At 36.1% G+C, this 20609-nt stretch overlaps 1 protein-coding gene across 1 annotated transcript in view; it reads left to right on the top strand.

Annotated features, from left to right (window-relative positions):
* Positions 1-20609, top strand: part of MALRD1 (MAM and LDL receptor class A domain containing 1) — a 640413-nt gene that overhangs the window by 214155 nt on the left and 405649 nt on the right. Inside the window, exons 21-22 of the mRNA XM_054724807.1 lie at positions 2870-3046; positions 5285-5447. Of these exons, the coding sequence (XP_054580782.1) occupies positions 2870-3046; positions 5285-5447 (340 nt within the window). The remainder of the gene's footprint in view (positions 1-2869; positions 3047-5284; positions 5448-20609) is intronic.

Genomic DNA, 20609 nt, shown 5'->3' with positions numbered 1-20609 from the left:
TACCTAAAGGGTGTAGGTCGATTCCCCATCTGGGCACATACTTAGCCTTGGATTCAATCCCTAGTTGGGGCACATGAAGAAGGCAATCGATTAATTCTCTCTCTCTCTCTCTCTCTCTCTCTCTCTCTCTCTCTCTCTCTCTTTCTCCCTCCCTCTTTCTCTCTTCTCTCCCCCCTCCCTCTAAAATCAATAAGCATATCCTCTGGTGGAGATTAAAAAAAGTAAAAGTAACTTTGAGCATTTTTTCAGATGTCTCTTGGCCATTAATATGTCCCCTTTGGAGAAGTGTCTATTTAGGTCCTTTGCCAATTTCTTAATTGGATTATTTGTCTTCCTTTTGTTAAGTTGTATGAGTTCCTTATATATTTTGGAAATGAATCCCTTATCAGATGTACCATTGGCAAATATGTTCTCCCATACAGTGGGCTTCCTTTTCATTTTGGTGATGGTTTCTTTTGCTGTGCAGAAGCTTTTTATTTTGATGTAGTCTCATTTTTTTATTTTCTCTTTAGTTTCCCTTGCCCTAAGAGATGTATCCACAAATATATTACCACAAGAGATGTCTGAGATTTTGTTGCCTATGGTTTCTTCAAAGATTTTTATGGTTTCACAACTTACATTTGAGTCTTTTATCCATATTGAATTTATTATTGTATGTGTGTTGTAAGTCTGGTTTCTTTTATTCTTTTTTTTTTTTTTTTCATGTACCTGCCCAATTCCTCCAACACCATTTATTGAAGACACTGTCTTTACTACATTGTTTTCTCTTGCCTTCTTTGTCAAATATTAATTGAGCATAATGGCTTAGGTCAATTTCTGGGTTCTCTGTCCTGTTCCATTGATCTATATGCCTGTTCTTGTGCCAGTACCAGGCTGTTTTGATTACAGTGACTTTGTAGTATAACTTGATATACAGTAATAGTATTGTGATCACTCCAACTTTGTTCTTTCGCATGATTGCTGCAGCTATTCGAGGTCTATTTGGTTCCATATAACCCTTTGGAGTGTTTGTTCTAGATCTATGAAATATGCCATTGGTATTTTAATGGGGATTGCATTGAATCTGTAGCTTGCCTTGGGTAGTATGGACATTCTGATTATGTTGATCCTACCAATATATGAACATGGTATGTTCTTCCACTTGTTTATATCCTCCAAATGAAAAATGCTCAAAGCCACTTATCATCAGAGAGATGCAAATATAAAATGACAATGAGGTATCATCTCACACCTGTCAAAATGGCTATCATCAACAAATCAACAAAATAAAAGTGCTGACAAGGATGTGGAGAAAAGGGTACCCTAGTACACTGCTGGTGGGAATGCAAACTGGTGCAGCCACTATGGAAACTGTATGGTGTTTCCTCAAAATATTAAAAATGGAAATCCAATTTGACCCAGTAATGCCACTTCTATCTAGGAATATATCCTAAGAAACCCAAAACACCAATCAGAAAGAATGTATGCACCTCTATGTTCATAGCAGCACAATATGCAATAGCTAAGATTTGGAAATAGCCCAAGTACCCATCAGCAGATGAGTGGATAAAAATACCCATGATACATTTATACCATGGAATACTATGCAGCAGTAAAAAAAGAAGGATCTCTTACCTTTTGAGATAGCATGGAAGGACAAGGAGAGTATTATGCTAAGTGAAATAAGCCAGTCAGAGAAAAGTAAGTATAACATGATCTTTCTCATATGTGGAATCTAATGAACAAAATAAACTGATAAACAAAATAGATCCAGAGACATGGAAGCATGGAAGAAAGTGAGGAATCTCAGAGGGAATGTGGCGGTGGGGGGATGGAGGGAGAGAGATTAACCAGAGAATTTATAGTCACATATGTATAGCTCATGGACACAGACAATAAGGTGGTGAAGGCCTGGGAGGGGAGGTTACAGAGTGGAGATGCTCAATGGGGAAAAAAGGAGCACATCTGTAATCCTTTCAACAATAAATATAAATTAAAAAAATAAAAAATAAAAGGACCTACATGTTGCTCATGGTATACAGTTACTATTCTAAGTACCTCACAATATTAACACACTTAATGACATAATGATGTAATGTTATAAAAAATTTTTGTATATATGCAAATGAGCTAAGTGAGTGATAGTCTTTATCATAAACTTATGCTATGGGACTGTAATGAAAAATTTTTCTTATCCACTAGTCTATAAATTATTTTATTGCAGTGATTGTATATTTGACTTTAAATCTATTGCACCTTCTATATACATGACATAGGGATATTATTAACAAATGTTTATTAAATAATTTACTATACAAATTAACTTCTATAAGTTTCTTCTAAATTTTGTAATTTCAGAAATTATTTCTTTAATTGTTTAAATACTTCTAGATGAATACTTCTGGTGTGGGTCTCTTTACAACATTGAATCTTGAATATGTGAGGATGTGTGAAACAAAGATGAGGAGATATTAGATTCATTGTAGCAGTGGAAGAACAAAGTTCATTTACATGGTGGCCTAGAAGGTTTAATCAGACCTAGACTCTAGTTTCTAATCTAGAATCTGGACTCCCTTGGTTTCTGCTGATATTCTAAGCCCTGTTCTTCGGCCTCCTATTTATTCAGTGATCTCTGAATAGCTTTTCAGTAATTTCCATCTGCACCTTCTCCTGCTTTTATAATCAAATATATCCAGACTTATTTGCCATTGCTAAGACCAAGAACCCCATCTTATATGTTTACATAAGGAACTTCAGGAGATTAGCAAATACTATCAAATTTATTTTTATTATTTTGAATGTGAAGCATAGTTAGAAAAGTGTATTGTGTAACATCTGTAAAAAAATGAAATATCTGCTAAATGACACCTGAATATTCTTTCTTATCCAGGTAATTTGCCAGTGGACCTTCCAACTCCACCAGAAACTTCAATTCCAGTAACATTACCTCCACACAACTGTACAGACGATGAATTTGTCTGCAGATCCAATGGTCACTGTGTTGAAGAAATCCAGAAATGTGATTTTAGATATGACTGCCCTGACAAATCAGATGAATCATTTTGTGGTAAGTAAATTATTATTTTTTAATTAAATGTAGCCATAAAACACATAAGGAAATTCTAGCATAATCTCTAAGTAGCATGGCCTAGTGTTCTAGTTAGAAATTTTCAACTGTCTTGAGCCATTTCTTTATATAAAAGCTATTTGTATAGAAAATTATAATAGAAGAATTAGCATACATTCGTCTATCATGCTTAACAAGTGGTAAGTGTCTTTAAATTTATGTTTTAGATCAGGGCACATACAAGATTGACACACAAATAAAGAGAGAGAGAGAGAAAAAAAGAGAGAAAGAGAGAGAGAGAGTTTTCATACACAACCTATGTATTGAAAAAAAAAAAAAAGAGGACTTGTTGCTCAGTTGAACCAAGATGTCATCAGTTCACCAGTTCAATTCCCAGTCATGGCATCTATCAATGTTTTTCTCTCATTGATGTTTCTATCTCTCTATTCCTCTCCTTTCCTTCTGCCTCTCTCTCTTAAAATCAATAGACACATATTTAAATACTAGAGGCCTGGTGCATGAAATTCATGCAGGGGGTGTCCCTCAGCCTGGCCTGTACCCTCTCACAATCCAGGACCCCTCAGGGGATGTCTGACTGCTGGTTTAGGCCCAATTCCGCTGGCTCCTAACCACTTGCCTGCCAGCCTGCCTGATCACCCCTAACCACTCTGCCTATCTACCTGATGCCCCTAACTGCTCACCTTCCTGCCTGATCACCCCTAACCACTTGCCTGCCTGCCTGATCGCCCCTAACCCCTCTGCCTATCTGCCTGATTGCCCTTAACCACCTCTACCTTGGCCCCTGCTGCCGCGGCTTCATCGGGAAGGATGTCCAGAATGACATCCGGAAGGTTGTTCAGCTGTCTGGTCTAACTAGCATATTATGGTTTTATTATTATTGATAAAAAATAAAAAATGGACTTGTAATTTTGTCTAATATTAGCATATAGTCATTATAAGAACATTGAAAATTTTAATCAAAGAGGTCCAATGTAAAAGTTATTTTAAATCTTATTGTTTTGAGTTTTAGTTTGAAATTTGAAAAAATCCATTCAGAGACTGGGCTAAAGTTTAGCTTTGTTAATATTACTGTGGAAAAAGAACAGGCTTATCAGAACTTGGAGGTCATGAAAGCAACATATGTGTTATATTAGAAGAGACTGGCAATGCTTAAGTTGCTGCTTTAGGAGCTAATTAAAATCTCATTTCTTCATGAAAGCAGATTCTTTATTCCTAGTATTTCAGTTACTATAGGTATCCTATATAATAAAACCCTAATATGCAAATTGACCAAACAGCGGAACAGCCGGTGGCTATGATGTGCACTGACCACCAGGGGGCAGACGCTCAACGCAGATGCTTTGAGCATCTGTCCCCTCCCCACTGAGAGGTAGGCGACCAGTAGTGGCAATCGGGGGGTGGGGCCGGCCAGTGGATGGCGCCAGGCAGCCAGCCAAGGTGGGTGCTAGCGGGGGCCCCAAGATCGCCCCGCCCGCCAGTCGCCCCACAGTTGGCCCTGATCACCAGCCAGGCCTAGAGACCCTACCCTATATATTGGGAACAGTCTCTTAGATTTAAAAATTAAAACCTGTCAAGGCTACTCTAACACTGAATAAACAGGATGATGCAGCGATGACATGCATGGACTCTGGCTTGCACATTTGTGGTCAGCCCTGATTCTGACACTTATAACTATGTGACAAAGCCAATTGCTTAACTTCTCTCTGCTTCAGTTTTCCCACCCATAAGATGGGGAAAATGGTACTACTGCCTCAGAAGGATCATGTTATGTACTACTTTTTATAATCAGGGCAAAATAATGTAGCTGCCCATACAACAGCAAGATGCCTTTCACCTGTATGAAAAGTATGGTCACTGGTGCATGCAGTGTCCTGGATTTCGAGAGGAATGTCTGACTGCTGGTTTAGGCCCAATCCCCTAAACCAGCAGTCAGACACCCCCTGAGGGTGCAGTCTGGCCTGAGAGATGAACCCCCGCCCCCGCCCGTGCACAAATTTCATGCACTGGGCCTCTAGTTTGAATATAATAAACAAGATTTATTTAAAACTCTTCTAGTAATTACACAACTCATTTGCCTAATTATTTTAATTATGTTAAAGTTAGATTATAATTTAAAAAATCCCAAAAATACGAAAGAGGAAATGCAGATAGAAATCACCATTTACTGACACATTTATTTTGATTAGCTGATCTTGTCTTTGCTCCCTCCTATTCAAGTAATGGAAGTTTGCAGCTTTGAAAAAGGAAGCCTGTGTAAATGGTACCAGCCAATCCCTGAAAATTTAATTCAAGATTCAAACACATTCCGGTGGGGTCTTGGTAATGGAAGCAGTATTCATCATGGGGAAGAAAACCACAGGCCCTCAGTGGACCATACAAAGTAAGTGACAACATACTATATTTCGAACATGTGTCTTAGGAACCAATCATTAAAGCAGTTCCCAAATTTCTGCCCCATCACTTCACCCTAGGCCAGTGCTATAAAAAATGGAAGTTTAATTTATAGAATGGGAGAGCTTAAGTATATCCTTTCATATATAACTTAAAAAAATTGAGAAAGTAGAGAATGCTTATTTGTAAAGTAGAAGTATTTTTTTCTTAGATTTTTCTTTATATGTATAACATTGATTATTATCTTTCATGATTAATTAAAAAATTGTAGCCAGCTAGCATGGCTCAGTGGTTGAGCATCGACCTACGAATCAGCAGGTGGCAGATCGATGCTCATTCTGGGCACATGCTGTGGTTGCAGGCTCCATCCCCGGTGGAGCGTGCAGGAGGCAGGCCATCAATGATTTTCTCTCATCATTGATGTTTCTATCTCTCTCTCCCTCTCCCTGTCTCTCTGAAATCAATAAAAATATATTTTTTAAAAAATTTACAGAATGTTTCAGGACAAACAATGAAATAAAAACATTCTTCTAAGGGAATTGCATTTAAAAATAAAATATAATTTGTGTGCTCTAAAGTAACTATTATAATTGAGAAACAGTTTTGGAGAAAACTTTTTGCTCTGAGTAATTCTAAAAGACACATAATTTCAAGACACCCTCTATATTGCCTCATTCTTTGTATAATACCCAACATTTTTTTCTCAAACCTTTTGCCTATGTGTTCTCTTCTCTAATTCTAATAAAAATGACCCCTGTCTTTCCATTGGATCAAAACAAAATGTACCAATCTCATTTTTAATTGGAAAAAAAGATATTTTAAAATATTTTGGAATTTAGGGATTGATTATAGAATGATTGTTGTTAAACCATTTGAATATGAGCCACTCATTAAAAACACTGATTAGATGAGCACAATTTTCTTTCGTATTTTGCTTATTTGTAAAGTAGAAGTATTTTTTCTTAGATTTTTCTCTTTATGTATAACATTGATCATTATCTTTCAGGTATAAATGAGTTATAGTTCTCACTGTGGCAAATGCACCTATATTCTTCTCTATATTATGCACTAGTGGCCCGGTGCATGAAATTCGTGCATGGGGGCAAGGGGTGCCCCTTAGCCTGGCCTGCACCCTCTCTAATCTTGGACCCCTTGGGGGATGTTGGACATCCCTCTTGCAATCTGGGACCACTGGCTCCTAACGGCTCACCTGCCTGCCGGCCTGCTTGTCCCCAACTGCCCCCCCTGCCAGTCTGATTGCCCCCAAATGCCCCCCCACAGGCCTGCTCGTCCCCAACTGCCCTCCCCTCCTGGCCTGATCACCCCTAACCACCTCCGCCTCAGCCCTGCCACCATGGCTTTGTCCGGAAGGACATCTGGAAGGTCTCCCGGTCTAATTAGCATATTACCCTTTTATTAGTATAGATTTGTCTAGGCTTGACATCATGAACTAGAAGTCACATAGATAATGCAAGTTGTCTCTTTGCTATAACTAGGCATATAATAATGTATCTAAGTGCTATATATAAATGTGGCAGAAAATTTCAGTAAAACTGAAAATATTTTAATGTGTCCTGCTCTGCAAAAGTAACAATTTTCAATGCTTCAGTCTCTTAGACATTAAATACCAAAATTATTGCTTTCTGAGAGCCTTCTCTAGTAAGAAGATAATATTTTATAGGCCAATTTAGATGCCTTATCACTCTTCCAGCATAATTTCTAAAAGATTCAGTTTTACAAATCTTGAATAATGGTTAAATATCAGCCTTTTGAAACAATCTATTGAAATAAAAATAAAACTGCAAACAGCCAAAATCTAAATTAACCATTGTACTTTTCTCTTAACTGTTTTAATACCTGTGGGAAGGGGCATTTTAGCAGTGTTGCCTCAGGACTGCATACAATGCATAATTGTGCCTCTAAAGCACAAGAAAATTTGCTTTTATTATAGGTTGTCCTTGAGTTAAGCACCTATTTTTATATCTGCATATATACTAATTTGTTTTGGTTTAGTGAATTAAACCTCTTGAATTTTTATTTTATTTCAGTGTATTTTAGCTTGATAAGTAATTTTATTTTTTATTTACTTATTGTCTAAAGTTTTACATATGCCTCCTTTTTGCCCGCTTGACACCCCCCCCCCCCAAGCCATTCCCACCCTGGGCAAGCCCCCACCGCCCCAGTGTCTGTGTCCATTGGTTAAGCTAATATGCATGCATACAAGTCCTTTGGTTGCTCTCTAAGTAATTTTAAAAATTAACTATAGTGGCTTGAAAACATGAAAGTTAAGAGAAATCATTGCTGAAAATAACACTTGTAAACTATACCTAAAATAATGTGCTTAGATGGAATATTTGCTATTCAGGATCAGGTTTTAAGAATATAATATTGTATATGATTTTATGTTATGTTACCAAAAATCAGCTTAGCAATAAAATAATAACTTATATCATGGTTACAATTGCATTAAAAAATAAACATTTATTTTCATTATATAAGTTTTTAAATATGCTTTTTCTGTAACCACATTAAAATGAAGTAAATATATTTGTATGCACAGAAGTGTTATACAAAATCTAGAGAAAAACATATTTCTTTAATTAAGTAAAGATAAATTAGATTTAAGTGCTACATTACAACAAGGACTTGAAAATACTAACATACTAGCTCACAAATGAAATATTTTGCAACATCAACATGATCTTCTGATATAGTGATTTATGCAGATACATCAATTACTTAAATAAAAGATCTTTATGGCCTAGAAGATGCAGAGGTTGCCTTGCATCTAGGCATACAATTTGTCTGTTAGGAATATATTTCCTGAACATCTGATCTTGAAATAGAAAGCTTAATCAGACATGGAAGCAGCAAGTAAATGAATAGAAGTGTAGTGCTCAGTAATGTGTTACACGATGAAAGAGAAGTCTGCTGTGGAGGGTCAGGTAACAATTTATCTTTTCTACATGTCTATCTTGGTTATCTATTTGTCTTTAATAACACCTGAAGGGATTTTGTCTTTGAATTTTTTTTGGATAATACAAATAAACTAAAATAATACTATGGGTAAAGACCATATACTGATTCCCTTAAGAATTTCTTAACTTTTTTTTAATGTTTTATTGATTTTTTACAGAGAGGAAGGGAGAGGGATAGAGAGTTAGAAACATCGATCAGCTGCCTCCTGCACACTCCCTACTGGGTATGTGCCCGCAACCAAAGTACATGCCCTTGACCAGAATCGAACCTGGGACCCTTGAGTCCACAGGCCGACAATCTATCCACTGAGCCAAACCGGTTAGGGCTTAACTTTCTTATTTCTACAAAAATCCTTTTTTTTTTTTAACCACAAAAGAATAAATTTATTTTTACCATAAAAATATTATATATGTAGATAAGATAAACAACATCAAGCAAAATCCTTCTACCATGATGAAAGCATTGTATATTTATGCATATATATTTTTAATGCAAATAGATTCATAATGTTGTTGGTTGTAATCAGGCTCTTCCACAGGATTGTGAGAAAAGCATTACAGAGACCCACACAGGGGAGATTGTGCTGTGGTAAGGTTTATTTGTGATGTAAAATCAAAGGAGTTCTCTTCCTGAGTTCCCAATGTCTTATCTCCCTCCATCCCACCATGGAAAAAGCCAACCGTGTCTTCAGCAAGGTCCAAACAACGGCCATTGTCCAGAGTCTCTCTTGATATTAAACCTTAGAGCCCACACAGTCTGCTGTGGGCCCTAGGTGGCCACTAGACCACATAGTCACCTGTTACAGGAACCAACAGGGCAAGTGTGGGTCAGGAGAGAGAGAGAGAGAGAGAGAGAGAGCGAGCTTCTTTATTTACCTGGGATTATAATCAGGTGCTTTTCCAAAACAGTCAATCAACTTCCCAACCTTTTTCAGGCTTCTGATGGGTCTACCCCTCACCCATGATCCCTTTCCCCGGTGAGACTGACAGGCTATGGTCAAGCACCTCCTCCTGCGCCATTTTGGCTCACCATGTCTGACTTTCTTGGCTTCTTTCCTTTATCTAGCTAACTATGGTAACAGATTCAACCACATTGTTTCTAATCCACTTTTTATTTCATATACAATTGATAAGCAACTCTTTACCTATACTTTTTAAGGGGCCAATAGTATTTCATGAAATGGATGTACCATAATTCACTAATTCATCTCCTCACTAGTTGATTTATGAATTGCTTTTGGTTATACAGAAATGTAATCAGTCTTTACTGAATAATATACAACTTTGTACACATTATAGATTATATCATGAAAGTAAAAAAAGAACATACAGAGTTGAACTTTTATATTAAGTAATATTTACATTTTAAAACTTTTGATTTATAATTTTAAGTTACTCTCCAAAAATGTATCATTTTGCAAACAGCACATATGATGGTGTCTATTTTTTGGTATGCTTGCCAAACACTGAGTATTTAATTATTTTTTCATATTTTTCAGTTGACAAGTTAAAGTAGCAGCTAACTGTATATTTTTCATTTTTGTAATACTAAGGAGGGTAACCTATTTTTTTTCTTTGTGCCTGGTCCAGGAGTATTTCTGTGTGTGTATGTGGGGGAAGGGGAGGATGTGTATATGTGTGTTTTCTATTTGTGCTATTTTCTTGGCTTTCAGTTTCTAGTGCTTGTGTGTGTGTGTTTTCTTATTGATTTATAAGATCTTTTAAAGCATTGAGGGAGGTTTTTTCCATCATTGAGTGTTGCAATGATTTTACCCATTTTTTATTAGCCTTTTCTTACTTTTTATCATATTTTTACATCTCAGAATTCTTAGGTTGTACAGTTAGGTCTACCAATTGTATTCTTGATAAGTTTTTATTATTATTTTTCCCAGAGTGATATTTTCCCCAGATTAATTGAGATATAAATGAAATATAACATTGTGTAAATTTAAGGTATATGACACAATGATTTGGCATACGTATATATTGTAAAACTATTACTACAATAAAGTTTGTTAACATTTCCATCCCCTCACATAGTTACCGTGTGTGTGTGTGTGTGTGTGTGTGTGTGTGTGTGTGTGTGTTGAGAACATTTAAGATCTACTCTCTTAGCAACTTTCTAGTATACCATATTGTTGACTATAGTCAAAAGGCTGTATATCATATAGAAATTATTCATCTGATAACTATTTCCTCCATTTTCTCTCCCTCCTGCCCCTGGCAACTGCAATTCTCCCATCTATTTCTATAGTTTGGCTTTTATAGATTCCATACATAAGTGAGATCATGCAATATTTGTCTTTCTCTGCTTGACTTATTTCATTTAGAATAATGCCCTCAAGTTTCATCTATTACATTGCAAGTGGCAGGTGTTTCTAATTTATAGTTGAAAATATGTATGTATAACATTTTCTTCATCTATTCATTGATGGAAATGTTAATACTTTATGTATCTTTGCTATCTACACTAAGAAAAGAGAAATATGCAAATTGACTGTACCTCTGCGATGCCCACCAGTCAATCAGGAGTGAGTATGCAAATTAACGCAACAAAGATGGTGGGTTAATTTGCATATGCAGGCACAGAACGGCCGGGTGTGGTGGGACACCTGCTATGAGGGGGAGGGCGGGGAGCAGAGGGAGCTACAGGAGTGGGGCTCCGGCCGGAGCGGAGAAGACTGAAGGCTCCGGCTGGAGTGAACACTGAAGGCAGCGGCCAGAGCAAAGGCCTGGGTCCCGGGTGCTGGAGGAAAACCAGTGCTGGCAGCCAGCGGAAGGAAGGCCTATTGCAAGAATCTTTGTGCAAAGGGCCTCTAGTTGTAAATAATACTGCAATGAATATAGATGGAGGCACAGATATCTTTTTAGATACTGATTTCATTTCCTTCAGAAATATGCCCAAAAATGGGATTGTTGGCTCATATGGTAGTTTTTTAAAGAGCCTTCTCACTATTTTCATAATGACTATACCAAGTTACATTTCCCCCAACAGTGTAAGAGTTTTCTTTTCTCTACTTCCTCCCCAACTTGTATTACTTACCATCTTGATAATAGCCATTCTTAGTTGTGTGAGGTGATATCTCACTATGTTTTTTGTTTTCATTTCCCTGATGATTAGTGATATTAAGCACAATTGCATGTATCTGTTGGCCATTTGAATACCTTCTTTGGAAAAAATGTCTATTTGGGTTCTTTTCCCCAGAGTTCCTTATATAATTTGGATATTAACCCCTTATCAGAAATATGGTCTGCAAGTTTCTCTTTCATTTTGTTGATATTTTCTTTTGTTGTAGAGAAACTATTTTAGATTGATGTAGACTCACTTCTTAATTTTTTATTTTGTTGCTTGTGCTTTTGATGTCACAGCCAAATAATATTTACCAAGATCAATATCAAGGAGATTTTTGTCTGTGTTTTCTTCTAGGAGTTTTAAAGGATCAGTTCTTATGTTCATGTCTTTAGTTCATTTTGAGTTAATTTTTGTGAGTAGTATAAGGACCTGATTTTACTCTTTTGCATGTGAATATCCTTTTCTCAACACCATGTATTGAAGAGACTGTTCTTTCCCCCTTGAATATACTTGCCCCCCCTCCCCCATCAAACATTAGTTGATCATATAAACATGGGTTTATTTCTGAGCTCTCTATTTGGTTCCATTGATCTGTGTTTCTGTTTTTATGCCAGTACCATACTGTTTTTAATGCTATAGCTTTATAATATGGTTGGAAATCAGGAAGCATGATGCTTCCAGCTTTGTTCTTCTTTCTCAAAATTGCTTTGGCTATTTGGAGTATTTTTTTTTCTATAAAATTTTAGTATTGTTTTTCCTATTTCTGTTAATGCCATTGGAATTTTGATAGGAGTTGCATAAAATATGGGTAGTATGGGCATTTTAACAATACTAATTCTTCCAATGTGAATCCATGTGACTATATTCATCAAACTTGTCTTACTAGCTTGCTGATACATGGGCATTTCTCCCTCAGACATAATCACTTATCTCCATCTTGTGGGATTAACCCTACCATGTTCAATCACCAGTTTTTCTTTTACTATATGAAAACTAAGGGAAACTAAAATAAGTACTTAGTGCAACTTTTGGCCTAAGTCTTCTTTGATGCTTCTCCAACTCTCATTTCATGCCTTGTGTTTTAAGAATATTCCCAGCCTCTGAGGTACCTCATTTCCTTTAGTTTTGGGTTGTTTGAATTTCCTATTCAGGCCACTACAGACCTGGAAGTCATGTCTTTGAACCCAGACCTTTGGCCATTACTCTCTAATTCTTTCTCAAATTGATTCTGATTTGGGAACCAAGGGATGTCCTCTAGGCTGCAGTGTAGAGCAGAGTTCAGTGCCTGTATTAGTGTGTTATGTCTACTGTAAAAAAAAAAAAATACATCACAAACTTGGTGGCTTTAAACAACAGAAAATGATTTTCTCCCAGGTCTGGAAGCCAAAGGTATGAAACCTGTATCACTGTGCCAAAACCAAGGTATGGGCAGGGCTCCTCCCTCTCTAGTGGAGAATCTATTTCTCGCCTCTTCAAGTTTCTAGTGATTGTCTCATTCCTTGGTCTGTGGTCACATCAATCTACTCTCTGCCTCCACGGTCACATTGCCTCTTCCATCTCTGTCAAATCTCCCTCTCCCTTACTATTATAAAAACAACAACAACACTTTTGATTCTATTTATCATTCTTCCAGATTATTCAGGTTAATCACGCAATCTCAGATTGTCAGTTTAATCATATCTGCATAGGCTTTGCCATATAAGGTAATAGGTATTACAAGGTTCTAGGGATTAGAATCTGGTATCTAAGAGACCATTATTTAGCCCACTATAGTGCACAAATCCTGAAATCAAATAACACTAGATTTAACCCAGATCCAGCATTCATTAGCTGTGTGGACCTAGGTGATGGTGTAAACTGCATTTTAGTTTCATCATCTGAAAAAATGGGCACAAGAGTATATATGTAATATGGTTATTGTCAGTCACAAGCAAGAAAATGCATGCATAACAACCATCAAAGTGCATGTCTCATAATGCAAACTTTGAATGTGTAGTCCTTACAGTGTGGATAAGATTACCAGTAGAAGAAAATGTTGAGTCAAATTGCAGAGAGCCTGGAATACTATGCCGAGGAGTTTAATATTGGCAATTGCGGGGGGTGACAGTCGGGGCACACAGGAATCATTTCAGGTTTTTTATACAAATGAATCATAAGATAATAGAAGTGAATTAAAATTGAATCTGGTACACGAGTGTAGACAGGATTGGAGGAAAAAAGCTGGAAGAAAATTAGCTGAAATAATTGAGGTGGGTTTATTGACATGAACTAGAGAGAAATAGAATCTCTGAAAAACTGAAGTCCTTATCATGTAAATGTCCTCCCTGGACCATAAGCTGGAGATCAACAGAGGCAATTTCATTATTATAATTATTATTATTTTACCATTTATCATGAATGATTGCTTCTCTAGAGTACTAAAGAAGAATTTTCTGCTCTGTTTGTAACCTACACTTACCATAGTACACTGTGAATTATTATCAGGCATAAAGGGAACAGAATGGGTCTCTGAAAGGGAATATAGAAATTCACAAAAATACCGGGTTGCCATTTAGAAAAGATGAAAACAAGTTATCACTTTAGGAAAGGAGTAAAAGTAACTTTTGTTTCTGAGGTTGGCATCACATCTTTGAAGGCAGTGAAAGATAGTGTAACAAAATATGAGCAGGCTATGTCTAAAAAATAACATTACAGATTCCCAAAAAGCAATGCCATTACATTAAGGTTTAAGGGCACGGAGTATTTATAGCAGAATTAAATCAGATGAGAACCTTGACTAGAAGTTACTAGGGATGGAGGAACAAATATATGGCTGTGATCAAGATTCCAGGAAGAAAATTGTATCATTTACACTTTAGAATGTTTGTCAAGTAAGCTATATCAAGTGCAAGGCAGGGAGGGGGAGATGTAAAGGACATTTTTTTTTTTTTTACTTTGGAGCTATTATTTGTTTCAATAATATTCTTTATGACTGTCTTCACTTTTCAGATATTTAACATTAATTCCATCAATTGTTTTCTGTATATATCCATCTGGGTGTATTTTCTTTCTCCTACTAAGATATTAGTCTCATAGAATCCACTGATCTGAATTTTTTTCCTAAATTCCAATGCTAAGAAAAGTGACTGAAAAATGTTTGTGTGTTGTTGTTTTTTTCAGATGACTTTATAAAGTGTCTTCCTAGTTAGCTAAATGCATCTCTTACTATAATCTGCATTCAGACTTCTTAATTGTATTCTAATAGAAATATTTATTTGCCTGTACCTGCTTGATTTAGTTTCATTTTCTATTTGACATTTTAATCTTCATTATAAGCATTATTAATTTATTGTAATATTTTTAATCAGTAAGGATTACCATAAAAGTTGTTTTTTAAACTTCTGTCTCAAAAAAATTCACTAACTTGCACTTAAAATTTTTTGTGGATTTTGAGATACTAAAATAAATTGAACAAAATTAATGAGGTCTATATGAGGCTCAGTATAAAAGTATAAAGTGAGCTTAATAGAGCAGAAAAGAAGGCTCTATTATCTCCTACATTTGTTGTCTATTCACTGAGTAGGCCTAGAAATATGCATAAAGAAAGATTGCTATTTCTTTATGGCATGAAGGATTTTGTTTAAATGTGATGCTTGAATTTTGAAGACATTTATTTACAGAATGATGACTTTAATGCAGCTATCCAAATGTCTCTGATTCTAAAAATGTGAATTATTCCTAAGAGTATATGTGATATTCAAATTAAACCATAAAGTAGGAGCAGAGGTAGATTTTATTAATAATGCTGTCTAGCACAGTACTTTCTCCTAAGTACTATTTACATTGATCTTACAAAGTCCACCTTTTAGAACTGCAGGTATAATGAAATTCAAAATATAGTTCCTTAATATCATGTTTTTTTTCAGTAAGGTTGATATTTAGAACTAATATTCCTCAAGTTCTTCATGACATTATTATCTAAGAAGGGTAGTTTTGCCTTAGTTATCAAGGTTGATAGGCAGATCAGACTAAAAATTGTGGGGTGTTTTTTGTTTGTTTATATTTTTGATCAGTTTTAAGGGCATGTAACAAAAGGATGGAAGATTGTAGTCAGGGTTTAGCTATAATGAAGATCATAGAATAACTATTATATCTTCATGCATGAATGGATACATATCTCTCAACATAGTGTTTATTTTAAAAGTATTTATAAAAATACATGAACTGTATGTGTTAAAAATCATGCATAGTCTTGCATATAATAGGTACTAACACAAATTATGTGCATACCAATTCATAATCTAAATGTATGAGCTAAAGAAAGATATTAATGTTAATTCAATTATTTCTTTTTTAAATAATTTTTCTCTGAAGACTTCAGGTGATTTATTTATTAGTAGTAAGCTTTAAGTAGAATAAAGATAAATTATGTCTATTTTTATATTTAAAACCTACCTTTAATTTTACTATTTCAAAGAACAATATCGAAACAGTTAAGTGAATGCTGTTAATGAAAATCGGGGAAATGTCAAATTTACATTAACTTCTGATATTTAAGTAGGTATGTGTTCTCCTGCATGTCCTCTGACTACACAAAACTAACAAGGAGGCCTGATAAAAGAACGGTAGTTGCTTTCATATAATGAAGCATTCTAGAAATGAAAGCAGTCCTAATTGAGTGTTTATTATGTGATGGGTTTGGTGTAGATGCCTTTCATGCAATCATGTCAAGTCCTCCCAGTGAACTTTTGGGGGTGGTATAATTATCTTCAAGTTAATTACAAGTGAGCAAACAAAGGCTTAAGGATGCTTGCCTATGGGCACTCTACTTAGTGAGCTTGAGAGATGGAAAACTGTAAATCCAGATCTCACAGATGCTAATGTCTGTGCTCTTTAACACTATCCTCCATCTTGTGAATCTCTCTTACTTAAAAGCCAAGCATTTGAAAGATTTGACATGACTTGATTGCAATTTTATGCCACAGGAGATGGAGAGACAGAAAACTGGTACTCTACAAATAATTTTGAAGAAAAGGGAGAAGAGATAGGTGATGTGCTAGTGATGGCAACCAGGAGAGAAAACCAAGAAATGTTCAAAGCCCCAAGTCATTCTTGCCTTCTTTCTTAATCTCCAAAATTGAGATTTTGTTGATATAAGCCAATCAAGGTGAACTCATATTGCTTTGCTGAGGATTGTTTTAGTTTAGTAGTTCTCAAAATTACCTGGAGAACTTGTGAAACACAGAAATCTTAGGTTCACTGCACAATGTCTGACTAGATAGGTATGGGGGGACCCTAGAATTTACATTTTTAACAAGTTCTCAGGTGATGCTGATGCTGATGCTGCTAGTTTGGGAACCACACTTAGAGGATGCATTTGTTTAGTCAAGAGCTGGTTCTCAAAATTGGCAGCACATTGGAATTACTTGGAGACACTGATAAAAGATACTGAAGCCGAAACCATGTGGCTCAGTGGATAGAGCGTCGTCCTGAGGACTGAAGGGTCCCAGGTTCCATTCCGGTCAAAGGGCATGTACCTTGGTTGCGGGCACATCCCCAGTAGGGGGTGTGCAGGAGGCAGCTGATCGATGTTTCTCTCTCATTGATGTTTCTAACTCTCTATCCTTCTCCCTTCCTCTCTGTAAAAAATCAATAAAATATATTAAAAAAAAAAAAGATACTGAAATTCAGGTCTCATGTGAATAACCCAAAAACACAAGTCCTATTTCTTGCCCTGATTCTCATACAGGGATGCCTCTGAGAGATGGTCTTCTAACTTTAATAGCTTTTTCACCTTTACCAACTGCTTGGGGTGTGTTCACAAGACTGGACTCTTTTTATAACTTCTCCCCCAAAGGTAACTATTTCCTTTTCTGGAATCACAGTCCTTTTTAATTTCTAGCTATTTGTTGTTCTGAAATGCTTTATAGTTTGTAACTTGGCGAACTGGAGTCTGACTTTCCCACTTACGTGTTTTATGTAAGGAACAAGCAGGTTTGGCATGATTTTTTTCAATAGAGATAAATATAGAGGTCTTCATCATCTTGTGGACAGATCTTTCAGGAATAATTTAATATTATTTGGAGCTTTAATTGATTTTTCCTTTCAAGATTTTAGTATTAATAAGAATTGGCTTTAAACATATGCTCAATATAAAGACCTAGCTGATATTTGAAAATACCCAGCATTATGATGTCATGATAAATTACAATAGGTTTATAAAAGATGCAGTTAATTATCTTATTGGTTACACATGTATTGATTTATTGATGTATACCAGTATTTGCTAAATAAAATAGCCCCTTTAAAGTGACTGAATAAATTATTAATTAAATTACACCTTGTTTATTTCTTATGAAAATATTTGTGAACAATTAGTTTTTAGTCTATATGAGCACATGATATAATTTTATTGAAACACTAGAGGCCCAGTGCACGAAATTTGTGCACAGGGGGAGGGGATATCCCTCAGCCCAGCCTGCACCCCCTCTAATCTGGGACCCCTTGAGGGATGTCCGACTGCCTGTTTAGGCCCAGTGGGATCGGGCCTAAATGGGCGGTCGGACATCCCTCTCACAATCCAGGACTGCTGGCTCCTAACCGCTCGCCTGCCTCTGCCTGATTGCCCCTAACCGCTTCTGCCTGCCAGCCTGATCACCCCCTAACCACTCTACTGCCAGCCTGATTGACATCTAACTGCTCCCCGGCCAGCCTGTTTGCCCCTAACTGCCCTCCTCTGTCAGCCTGGTCACCCCTAACTGCCCTCCCCTGCCAGTCTGGTCACCCCTAACTGTCCTCCCCTGCAGGCCTGGGTCCCCCCCAGCTGCCCTCCACTGCAGGCCTGGGTCCACCCCAACTGCCCTCCCTTGCTGGCCTGGTCTCCCCCAACTGCCCACAACTGCCCTCCCCTGCCAGCCATCTTGTGGTGGCCATCTTGTATCCACATGGGGGCAGCCATCTTTGGCCACATGGGGGCGGCCATCTTGTGTCTTGGAGTGACGATCAATTTGCATATTACTCTTTTATTAGATAGGATTGGTTTAGTTTTGTGTTTTCTTGAGCTCTGAATTATATTAGTTTTTATGCTTTTCAGTTCATAATCTAATGTCAGTAACTCTGTGAAACTTATAGAATGCATTTTTGATCTTTGTTTTATTTAAGGCCCCAATTAATGTCTCCATTCTTCTTTTGATGTTATTATTATCATATATGTGTATGTCTGTATCTTTTAGTTTATGATGCTATACTATATCATATGTATTTTTTGTAAATAGCATTACATTTTGAGAACAAGTTGAAGTGATCACTTAATGATCTCATTAGAAATATACTAGTTCTGTGAACTTTGTTTTAATTAGACTAATTTATTATTTACTCTTAATTGTTTTCATTTTTATGAAGCAATTCATTTTCTTTATTATTTTTCAGCATAAAATAATTAACAGAGTTCTTAGATTTCTGCAATCATAAGATTAAAAGTGGAAGTATATATAGATGGTGTTTACATTAGGCACCTAAAATATTTAAATATTTTATTTGTGGCATAACACCACACATAATGCAGTTTCTAGGATAATAAAGTTTAAGATTAGATTGTCAGTTTTAAAAACTATATCATCATTGCTATATTTTTGTAATTGTCTCCATATATCTAAACAAATGTTTATAAGAATATAGTGACTATATAGCTTCATAAATGTGCAAACTATATTCATAAGATCATTCATAGTCTCTAAGGAATGTTACTTTTAAAGGCATGTTAAAATGCAATTTAAGAGATATTTTTGCACAAAGACAATACCATATAATTTCACTTATGTGTGTTATACAAAATTAATGAACATACAAAACAGAAAGAAACTCATAGATATAGAGAACTAATTGATGGTTGCCAGATGGGACAGGTGTTGGATGAAAAAAGGAAAGGGTTTAAGATATACAAAATTCCAGTTAGAAAAACAGTCACAGGGATGTAAATTATAGAATAAGGAATATAATTGATAATATTGTAATAACTATATATGGTATCAGATGGGCATTAGACTTATGGGGTTGATCACTTCATAAGTTATATACACGTTTAATCACTATGTTGTACACCTGAAACTAATATAATATTGTATGTCAACAGTAATTGAAAAAAAATTTATGAACACATTTAGTTGTTTTCTGATCAGCAGACCCTATATTAAAATAAAATTTTAAATGTAAAAAGATATTTTTAAAATATCTGTTATATAAAATTTAAACAACAGAAAGGGATACAAGAATTTTAAAATTTAGAAATAAAGATAAGACAGATTTTAAAAATTAGGTATCATTTAAAACAGAATGTAAGAACTATAACAAAGGCTCAACATTATCTGGGCACAAAGGTGGGAGGCTTGATAGTGCACAAACTATAAATCGACAAACAAAATACAGTATGATAAAAGTAATTTTGATCTGGTTTTAAAAAGCTACACAGAAATTCACCAATGATAAATGTGGTTGCACCCATGATGGAAGAATGATAAACACTTAGTTTTATAATATAAAATCCTAATAACTCAGCACAAGTGGTTGGCAGGGAAATATTTGATTCCCAGGTTCAGTGTCTTGGTGACTGGTAGTACCTCAAACAGAAATGAAGATCACTTGGAAAGGAGATATTTTACAAGACAACAGATAAGAAATACAAGAAAGAAAAATTATATCTGAGGGAAACATTCTATTATATTGAGTAATGATTATCAAAAGAGTGTGTTTCCTGTGACCACTGGAAATCATTGATGCCAAAGAGGTAATACTACTTATATTCTGATGGTGAGGGTGGCACAAGTCATGGGGTGAGCTGACCAGACTGGTGGAGAGACCTGGATCCCAGCTCCTTACTCCTATGTGGCTTTGGGCACACTTGTCCTGCTTTGGACTTTACTCAAATCTCTTAAACTAGCAGCAGCTGGCCTCTGTGTACCCCTACCACTTGCTAAGTAGCCACGGCCCAGCACTAGGGGCAGCTCACCTTGGTTCACAGCTTGGTTTCTCCTGGGCATCTCCAAGCCCAACACAAGTAGCATTCATCTACAAATCACTCTGTAGTTTGTGCTTGGTGGCACCAGGCAGGGCACAGATAGTGGCT

The sequence above is a fragment of the Eptesicus fuscus genome, chromosome 2 (genome assembly GCF_027574615.1).
Source record: "Eptesicus fuscus isolate TK198812 chromosome 2, DD_ASM_mEF_20220401, whole genome shotgun sequence".
NCBI lineage: Eukaryota > Metazoa > Chordata > Mammalia > Chiroptera > Vespertilionidae > Eptesicus > Eptesicus fuscus.
The sequence above is the reverse complement of the archived record's forward strand: the minus strand, read 5'-3'. Positions and strand labels throughout refer to the sequence as shown.